This window comes from Alligator sinensis, unplaced genomic scaffold (assembly GCF_000455745.1).
Source record: "Alligator sinensis unplaced genomic scaffold, ASM45574v1 scaffold389_1, whole genome shotgun sequence".
Taxonomy (NCBI): Eukaryota; Metazoa; Chordata; order Crocodylia; family Alligatoridae; genus Alligator; species Alligator sinensis.
The window spans coordinates 2645248-2655510 of record NW_005841951.1 but is presented as its reverse complement, the minus strand read 5'-3'; the positions used below and the strand labels follow the sequence as shown (position 1 = coordinate 2655510).

Here is a 10263-nt window from a genome sequence, read left to right as displayed (position 1 = left end):
GCCTGCTCCGGACAGCCCCGCACAGCCTGCGAGCACCTGCAGTGCAGGGTGCCGGACATGGGGCAGGTGAGGGGCCACTTTTCTCTGCCCAGGGAAGGAGCCCAGGGAAAAGTTGAGCACAGGGGGGAAGTGGTCCCTCCCCCGCCCCACGCCGGTGCCCCATGCTGCAGGCACTCACAGCCCGCATGGGGCTGACTGGAGCGGGCACAGGCAGCCCCACGCGAGCTGCAAGCAGCTGCAACGCAGGGTGCCAGGAGTGGGTGGGGAGGGGCCGCTTTCCCCCACCCCCCACTCCTTCCTTGCCCGGGGGTCCTCCCCCCCCACTTACCTGAGCTTCCTGCGCTGGGGCAGCCACGTGCTCCCAGGCCAGAAACCCCAGAAGGGGCTTCTGGCTAGGGGGCCGGGCTGGGCAGGCCCGCTGTTGTTGGAGACCGCTGGGCTTCCCTGGGTCCTACTGCCCTTGGTTCCTGTCATTTTTTACAGGCACCAAAGGCAGAGAAATATTAATTTTCCAAATTTTTTTAGGGGCCCCCTGGGCTGGATACTATGGCTTCGCAGGCCAGATCCGGCCCGCAGGCCATGTTTTGCCCACCCCTGATTTACTCTCTACCCAAAAGTTCCCCTATATGCTTACGTTTTACAGCTTGCACTGGAGAGCAACTAGTTCAAGCTATTTTGGGTCCAAGAGTGGGGTGTTAAAGCTGTGGAACCTGCACAGGAACTCCAATTCCAGCATCTCTCTCCCATGACTCTACCTATGTTACACTGGGGAGAGTTAAGACACAGGTCCCAGCCATTTAAGTCCTTATTGGTCAAAAACAATAACTTAAAAATTTTACCCAAGGCCAAGAAACAGCCCATACAGGTCATAAAGAGCAGGTATCAGCATGTTTCCGGTGAACTAATCTGCTAAACAGGCAGGCAGACATATTCTACACCTGTTAACGTTTCAGATTTAAAGATGCTGATCTACAGCTATATATAGCCCAAACTACTGACTTAAGTGAGATCTGTATGGAAAATGAAATACTGCTCCTTTCTGACCAAAGGTATTTGGAAGAATAGTAGACTTGGTCACAGTACCTATTTGATCAATGTCTGCTTTATAGATAAATGACAGATCTTCAGATTATGAACTCATAATAGCCAGGAAAAATACACTCACAACCAAAGCAGTCATGATTTATCATATCTTTTAAATGTTTCCTTCAAACTGTCACCAACAGGTAAGCTTACATGGGTTGATCATCAAAAAGCTTGTTCTTCTCCAGATGCTGGAAAGACCACTTGAGGATTGTTGTAGCCCGACAAATTAGCAAAACCTCAAGGCTGCTCTATACTGCTCTAGGTACCAAAGCCACCCAAAAATATCCCATCCAACTACAGATCAGTAGGACATAAAGATGATGGCAAATTGCCAAGCAGAGCTTGACAAGACCAAAAGACTAGAGCACTATCATAACAAGTTCTTCTCACCTAAATACCAGGCAACTAAGTTGAGCTGCTCACCTGGGTTGGAGTGAATACCACTACTCACAGTGGCTCAATTTCTCTTTATAGTGTAATAAGAACAATTTGTTTTGTAAACCGAGGAAACCAAGGAAGGACAACTTTCTCCTCACCCCCACCCCAAACTCTTTTCAGAACCAAAGTTCTAGATGAGATCAAAACCCAGACTGGGAGGCAAAAAGAGATTGAGCTGCTCCTGCTATACCATGCTATTTACACACAATTGAAGTGAACAGCTCTTGCCCTGGAGGCAATTAATGTTCCTCCTGTCACCTAAAAGTAAAAATTTAATGTTTATTATAAGCCCAGAGAGATGTATCCCAGGGGAGTTGAGAGAACACGCTGCCACCTGCTTTCTTTCAAAAACTCAATTATTTTTTGGTAAAGTGCAGGATTACTTGATACTGAACCTTAAACATTCTAATTGCCAAACTTGACCATTATTTAAGAAAGATTAAACACCACTGTACTGGAATATGGTGACAATGAATATTTCAGCCAAATCAGTAATCTCTCAGGAAGGAAAGTTCAAAAACTCATGCTCTGAGGATGATGGTTTTTTGTTGGGTTTTTTTTGGTTTTTGTTTTTTTTTTAACAACAAAGGAAATCATTTCAGTAAACACGAGACAAACATTAAAGATGCTGATCCACAGGGCTGCTGGAACATTCTTCAACAGGAAAACAAAAAGGGGCCTAACAAAATTGTCTGTAATTATACAGGTTATAGGTAAGTATGTCACTAGACTAGAGAGACTTGCTGGTGCATCATTCTAAGAAATGAAAAGCTGAAAAGGTTGAGATTGTGTCCACATGGAAGGAAAGGGCCCACCTAAAGCACATAGTACAACTAGCTTAGGTTGTGCATGTATGATGAAGTTAAAGGAATAAAACATTTATTTAGATCTATGCAGAGAGCTGTAACAGGAACAAGTAATAAAAATGGCACTAGGCCTCAGTAATCATCAATAATATTAGGATACAAATTTATTTACAGGAAAAATAGGTGACTATGAAGAGCAACTATAATTGAAGTCTGAACTTTAAAAGGAGATAAATTTGATTTCAACGTAAACTCTGGGGGAAAAAAAGTTAAGAACACATAACAAAAACGGATAATCTCGGTGCTCTGTTTCATAGTAAGGAACATAAGGTTACAAGACACAACACAGTATTGGATTATATCCTGGAGCTAGAATCAAGACATAACAGTTACGAAGGTAAGAAGGTAAAAGTCAGAAGGTAGGAATAGCCATAAGAGTGCAGGAGGACACCAGCTAGGAAAACCATGCAACCTTAGGCCTATGATGTTTTAACATATTTAAAAGGCGAAGACAAGGGCATTGTATTTCAATGAGCAAGGGTTCTATCTTTAACCAATCACCTAATTTAAATTTAGTACACTAGTCTCAAAGACCGTAGCATCTATATTAGCTCAAGTTACCTTCAGGTTAAGTGCACACGCTTGAAACACCTTGTGTTACAGTTATTAGCATGTGCAGGCTTAGGAAGCGTGTTTATGGCACACACACAGTACTCGATAGTAAAATTTCTTAAAAATAGGTAAATCTCAATAGCCTCATAAAGATCCACATCATTTACACAACAACTAAGACAATATTTCTTAAGAGCTAGTTTTACTGTTTATAACATCCTTTTTTCATACCTAAACAACATGTCTGTATCCAGGAACTCATGAGGAATATTAAGGTTCAAATATTTGAGTGCAGAGAATCATAGAGAAGTAGGGCTGGACGGGACTTGTGGGATCATCTAGGCCAACCCCTTGTCTGAAGCAGGATCATTCCTATCATAACCATCCTGTACAATCCATAATCCAAACTCTTCGCAAGACTACCATCAACCCTGACAATGCAGACAATGCTAACACCCTAACCTGACACAGATAAAGCAGGGGAATCATGGCAGCCAATGTTCTGCTTCTATAAGATATTGTCAATACATGCTCAAGAGGTCCAGGGTAGAGGGCTGCACCCCCCACTACAGAGGAAGGCAAATGCCCCCACAGTCCATACCAATCTGTCAAATTACTTCCTGACCCCAAATATGGCAATCGATCGGACCCTGAGCAGAGTTCAAGACCCTTTGGCCAGGAACCTCTTGGCTTTGCTTGTAACAGGAAAATTGGCACACTCCACTTAAGTTCCCAGCCTTAGCTATAACCAACACCTAATGCCTCTGGGGAGGCTTAAAAACACCCTGACGTAGCCAAAAAAAGACAGGGGGGATGGGGGAAGGGTGGCAGCAACCATCAAAGCCAAGGAGCATGGGAAGTACCCATGACAGAAAATAGGCATAGCTATGCCAGAGATGCTCTCTTCACCAGGGAGCCTCTTGGAGTAACAAGAAACAATGGTCACAAATTGACAGAGAGCAGATTTAGGCTAGATATCAGGAAAAACTTCTTCACGGTAAGGGTGGACAAAATTTGGAATGGGCTTCCAAAGGAGGTGGTGCTCTCTCCCACTTTGGGGGTCTTTAAGAAAAGGCTGGATAGGCATCTGACTGGGATCATCTGACCCCAGCACTCTGTCCTGCCCAGGCAAGGGGTTGGACTCGATCTGCTGAGGTCCCTTCTGACCCTAGCATCTATGAATCCCCAACCAGTGGCTACCCAACCTCTTCTTGAACACCTCCAGTGATGGAGAGTCCACAACTTCCCTAGGCAGTCTATTCCACTGCTTCACTATTCTCACAGTGAAGAAGTTTTTCCAGATATCCAATCTAAATTGCCTTTGCTGCAAGGTAATTTAAGCCATTGGTCTGCATCCTACTCTCTGCAGCAAAAGAGAAAAGGTACTTTCCCTCTTCTTTATGGCAGCCCTTCAAGTATTTGAAGACTGCTAACATGTCGCCTCTTAAGGGCCTTTTATGCAAGCTGAACATGCCTAGTTCCTTCAGTCTCCTCATATGACTTGCCTTCCAAGCCTTTCCTTGATCAGCTTTTGTCACCTGCCTCTGGACCCTCTCTATCTTCATGTACTTTTTAAAATGTGGAAACCAGAACTGCACACAGTACTCCAGATGAGGCCTAACCAGCGATGAGTAGAGGCACTACCACCTCCCACATCTTGCACGTGAAAGCACATAGTACAAGAATGCTGTCTTGTATGAAACTACCCTGCTGTTCCCACTCCTCATAATGTTCCTGGGCCCAGAACCACCCTCCTCTTGGCCCAGTGTTGGACTCCACTCTCAGAAATCACCAGCCTCTCTCCTTTGGGGCACAACACACAGAGGTGCTAGCACAGGCTCTGGTGGCAGTCCTTTCCTCATTGCATGCTGTGCTGCCAGCAAACAGAAGATCACAACACTGCCTGCTAAGACAACGGATCACTGTTGCCAGGAAGACCGCTCTGATCATAGGCACAGATCTCCAGGATCTTGCTCTAAATTCTTCCCTTCTCCTTGTAAGTTTCCCTCTAGCACATTTGTTCCCCAAACACAACAGCCAAAACCTGCCCACTATCTACAAAAGTGAGTATGACAGACTGTTGCTCAATTAACTCATTCTTTCCTAATGTTCCTCCTTAGAATGCTTGCATCCATTCTAATATTATAAAAGCTTATGTCTGTCTGTCCGTAATGCTTTATTCACGCTCTGATTGGCTGACAAACAGCCAATCAGAGTGTGAACAAGCGTTTGAACAGGAGCTGGCGGCACGGTAGAGGGCCGCCATGATGGTGGGAACACAGGGGATGGGGGGGCGGGGTGAGGTCAGCTGTGCTGGGAGCCCCCCCCCTGCCCCGCTCCCTGGAGGTGGGGGTAACAGAGAGGACAGAACAGGGGGGGTGAGGCCAGCCCAGCCCTGCTCCCTGGAGCAGGTAGCAACGATGGAGGCGGGGGGGTGGGACGGGCAAAGCCTCCGGAGCTGGCTTCGTTCCCCCCACCCAACATCCCTCCTTGCATGCGACAGCGGCAGCAGCGCGGGAGCGGGGGTGGGACACCGCGGGGGGGAGAGGCGACTAGCTCGGGCCTCGGCCCACCCCCTCCCTTCCGTCGACACCACCTGCAGGGCCCGACGCAGGTTGGGGGAATAGCAGCAGCGCTACAGCGTGGCAGGGGAACGGGAGGAGCGCGCCTGAAACTGACAGGGTGGGAGGGGAGGAAGGGGGTGGGGGAGGAGTGGGCCCAGGCCCAAGTGGGGGAGGAGGCCCGCTCTTACTGTCCCCCAGCTACTGCTGCATCAGGCCAGGCCTGCTGCTTCCCCCTACCGCCAATGCTGGGTCGGCCCAGGCCTGCTGCTCCTCCTGCCACAGCGGGTCAGCTTGTCTCCATCCTCAGGCCCAGTCCTCTCCCGCATCGGGCCCAAGTCCACTCCTCCCCTTCTCCCCCCAGCCGCTGCAGCGGAGAGGGGCAGGAGCAGGCCCGGACCCCAAGCAGCAGGAGGTAAAGGGAGAGCAGGCCCAGACAAGAGGGGGGGCACCACAGGGCTCCATCCCTGCACGCTCCGGCCACCCTTGTCATTCCTGACGGACAATTGGCTAGCTTTATATACTTACCTAAAATATTTTCATGCCGCAGTAATACAGTGTTGTACAGTTCAGTTTCCCGGAACCAGGATTTTTCATCTCGGGAAGAAAAGATCTTCACTGCAACATTTTCTCCTTGCCACTGCCCTCTCCAGACCTCTCCATATCGGCCTTTTCCTGGCAAAAACAAGCAAGTCAGGTGATTTTGACCAGCAGTCTCTACTAAAAAGAATGAGCTGTAACAAGTATCCCAGCTGAAATTATCCATTTACAAATTCAATACGCAACACTGAATGCAGTGCACTGCCCACTTGCTCTCAAATGCTGCATAAATTAATGCAATGCATAAGCACATATTAACATAATGTGAAGGCTGCAATACATATACACATATATTGTTAAAGCCAACACAATCTCTCACAGGAACATAAGGATAAGGCATCTTTATTATACACATATCTAACTATCCATAGTGCTTGTCCACTTCTGCCACAGCTGTCTCTAGTGCCTTTCCCCACACTGGTTTCTGTGCACACACACACTTTTTAATGTGCCCCCCGAGGACATGACACTCTTCATATTTGAATCCTGCTGAGGGCTGTTTTCTACCACAATGCCTGGCAATCACAATAGAACTCTTAGGGGCAAAGCTGAGAAGCAGAGATGAATTGGGCGGGGCGGGTGCCACTGCAACCCTACTTTGATTTCTGGTCCACCCTAAGTTTAAAAACAACTTCCTGATAGTGGCAGCAGCATTTCTATTTAGGAAGCAGTAAGGGAGTCACCTGACTTCATGGCTCATTATAATCTACCCAATTCCTTCTAAACTCTTGATTCCACTGGTGTTAATGACCCCCTCTCCGTTTTTAATGGTTCAGAGGTTCCACTAATCAAGCTATCCCTTTTTGTTATATCCTGCTGTCTGTTAGCTGCTCCTGGTAATGTAGCTCCTATTTCACAGCCTTGCAGACTATTTTTAACTCTATCCAAAAACCATGAACTCAAGTGAACATCAATTTAGTTGTGGAAATAATTCTCAGTAAAACACTGGATGCACTATCAAGATGTTTAAGAAGGCTAAATTTTGTTCTATGAATCTGAAAAAGATGTATACTTAAATTTTAATGACAACAACTAAGTATAGACATTCAAAAAGCCTGAGCCTGAATTGATTCAATCTTTGCAAAATAGTCTAACCTGCATAGCTTGAACTGAGAAATAAGTGAATAGACAGACATTCACTTTTGATTCCAGAAATGCAGCTACATAGCTGCAGCTAGAAGTAAGCTCTCCCTTCCCTTCCACAGTGGCTAGGAGACTGAAGGGCAGCGGGGGGGGGGGGGGGGGGGGGCATAGCCAGGACCTGGCAGACTGCTCAGTATGACTAGGGAGGGCTTTAAACCCCAACCCTGGCCTGCAGGGACTGTAGCCAGGGTATGCCTGGAGGAGGAAGCAGCCCTGCCAGGCTCACCCCCAAGCAGTGGTGGGAAGTGGCTAGCTAGCAGCCCAGGCAGTGCCTCAGGTGAAGGGGGAAAAGAGAGAGGGGAATTAAACCCCCTGTCTCCCCTCCCACACTGGCATAGGGTCTGTCCGGCTTTTCCCCCACTCGTGGCTCAGCACCACCTGAGACCCCCAGAGCCTCCCTCCCAGCCAGGGAGCAATCCCTCTGCGCCTTCCCAGCCCAGGGTGGGGGGTTTTGCCTTGGGCAGCCCAGGAGAAATGGCCAGATCAGGGGGAGGTAGGGGAGTGAAACTGGCCCCAAGCCCAGATGAAGGCACGCACAGAGCAGAGCAGAGAGAGATTGCAGCAACTGTAGCTCCTGGACATGAGCCCTGCCGAGTAGAGGGACCCAGGCTGGGGGAGCAGGAACGGGAGGCAGGGAAAGGGCTCAAGCACGTGTCCACGCTAGGCCAGGGCAGGGCTGAGCTGAGCATGCAGCTGGAGGAGCAGCTCCTGCATGGCGGCCCCTTCACCTGCTGGAGAGGAGTGCCCAGGCTGGCTCTGGCCCCAGCCCTGAAGTGGCATGCACAGCGCGGGCTTGCCCCAGCAGTTCCTGGAGCTGGCCAAGGGCACCAAGAAGCTGGGCAGCACGATGCTGGAGGCTGAGCCAGGCCAGGCACTGAGCTCCTTAACGGTCTCCAAGGAGAACAAGTGCAAGGGCTCGCCAGGCAGCAAGGAGCAGCTGGCCGAGCCCACCGCAGCCATGCGGTACTCACTGGCCAGCCTCAGCTCCCAGCACTACTACCTGCTGTCTGCCAGGCCACCGGGTAGCAAGCTAGGTGCAGCCTGCTCACTCTTCCTCTACCCAGTGGCGGAACAGCATGACCCCATGTGCTAGGCATGGGGCACTACCCCTACGGCTTCCCCACCGCCGCTGCCATCAGGGGGGCCCACTCTGGCCATACTGATACATACTACTCATGCTGCTCGCACTGCCAAGGGGGCAGATAGTGACAGCAGTGGGGAAGCTGCCCAGAGGCAGCACAGAGCAATTAATATGATTACTAGTTCATTAATGATTAATTCATTATTATTATTATTGATCGTGTTAATTCATAATTCTTATTAATTCATTCTCCTTTAGCCGCTCTCGCCCTCCCCTTACAGAAAATAAACTATTAAATGATAAACGCCTACCTCGTGGGGAGGAAAGAGGTGGGGGGGGGGGGGGAGGAAAGTGGGGGGGGGGGGGGGGAGAAGCGCACACAACTTTGTACTTCTGTAGATGCACTGCCCCCCACCCCACATGACTCCTTGCATTCCTCCTCCTTCAGAAGCACTTCATAACACCCTCCTCGCTTTCAGAATTCCCTGAAAATCCCTACACCCTTACCTTCCTGATAAGGGCTGTATCTCCATTTTCCCCATGGCAAGGGCTATGGATAAATCCTGAATTCATCTTTTCCATCCCATGGCAGGATCTCCCCTTTCTCTGCTGCTCCCTTCATCTCATGGTCCCTGCTTCTTCTCCCTACCTTTATTTCCCTGAAATAAATGTAATTGATTCCACTGCCCTCTCACCCAGTTCTCTGCTTCTGGGTTCCTGTCTACCCTATCACCAGGGATCCTGGTTTTCTCCAACTTAAAAAAAAAATCCCGCATTTTTGGTTAAAAAATAGTAACCCCAAATCCACATTTTTCCATGATTAAAATGAAAAACCTCTCTCTGAAGAGAGAGAGGGGGGTCATTTAAAAATCACAGAAAATGTGGATTTGGGATTACTTTTTTAACCCCAAAATTAGGGATTTTTTTTTTAATTTGGAGAAAACCAACATCCGTGCTTATCACCAGCATCTCCAACCCTCTTCCCCTTCTATGTCCTTGCCTATCCATTAGTCACCCTCTCCCTCCCCACTGCCCACTCCCATCTTCTTCAGGGCCCTGATTCTTATTTCCCCCATCCACCCCCCTGCTTCCACTCCCATCCCTACAAAGCTCTTTGATTTTTATTACAGTCCAGGCTACAGACTGTAGACAGACCATCACTACAGAGCAAGCAAAGTTGCTACTTCTGAGATGAAAGGTGGAGAGGTTGCGCTCTATGTCAAAAAACACCTCACATCATCAAGGATTAGCTTTGGGTTAGAGGGTCAGGCAGACGCACTATAGATCAAACTACAAAGGGGGTGTGGTGAAAGGGACCTTACGGTGGGTGTCTACTACAGACCACCCAACCAGGGGGAAGAGCTGGACCAGGACTTCTCCAGTCAGCTTATGGAGGCGGTTAGGTCAAGGGATGTTATTGTCATGGGTGACCTAAACTACCCAGACGTTTGCTGGGAGGAGCAGACAGCCTGGTCTGACCGCTCGCAGAGGTTCCTAGCTGTATTACAGGACCTTCACCTTATCCAGCAAGTGCACAGCCCCACTAGGAGCAACGCCTTGCTGGACCTGGTCCTGGCCACGGGGGATGACATGGGGAGGGGACTGCAGGTCCTTGACCACCTGGGCAATAGCAATCATCACCTGCTGGATTTCATTATCCAACGCAGGGTATCAAGGGCTCACACCAAGGCTAAAGCCCTTGACTTCAGAAGGGCCAACTTCAATGAGTTTAGGAGACTGGTGGGGGAGGCACTGAGGGCCCAGAAGGTAGAGGAGATGGGAGTCCACGAGGGATGGTCGTACCTTAAGGGGGTGATCCTCCAGGCCCAAAGGATAATAGTCCCTGAGAGAAGCAATGTGGGGGGTAAGTGCTCAGAAACCCCCTTGGCTCAGCAAGGGCATTCAGGAACGCCTGAGGACTAAAAGGGGGGAGTAC

At 49.0% G+C, this 10263-nt stretch overlaps 1 protein-coding gene across 9 annotated transcripts in view; it reads right to left on the bottom strand.

The window, feature by feature from the left end:
• ACVR1 (activin A receptor type 1) overlaps nt 1-10263 on the bottom strand; it is a 118435-nt gene that overhangs the window by 25397 nt on the left and 82775 nt on the right. For all 9 annotated transcript variants that reach the window (XM_025199936.1, XM_025199935.1, XM_025199934.1 and 6 more), the window contains one exon: nt 6032-6178. In XM_025199936.1, the coding sequence (XP_025055721.1) occupies nt 6032-6178 (147 nt within the window). The remainder of the gene's footprint in view (nt 1-6031; nt 6179-10263) is intronic.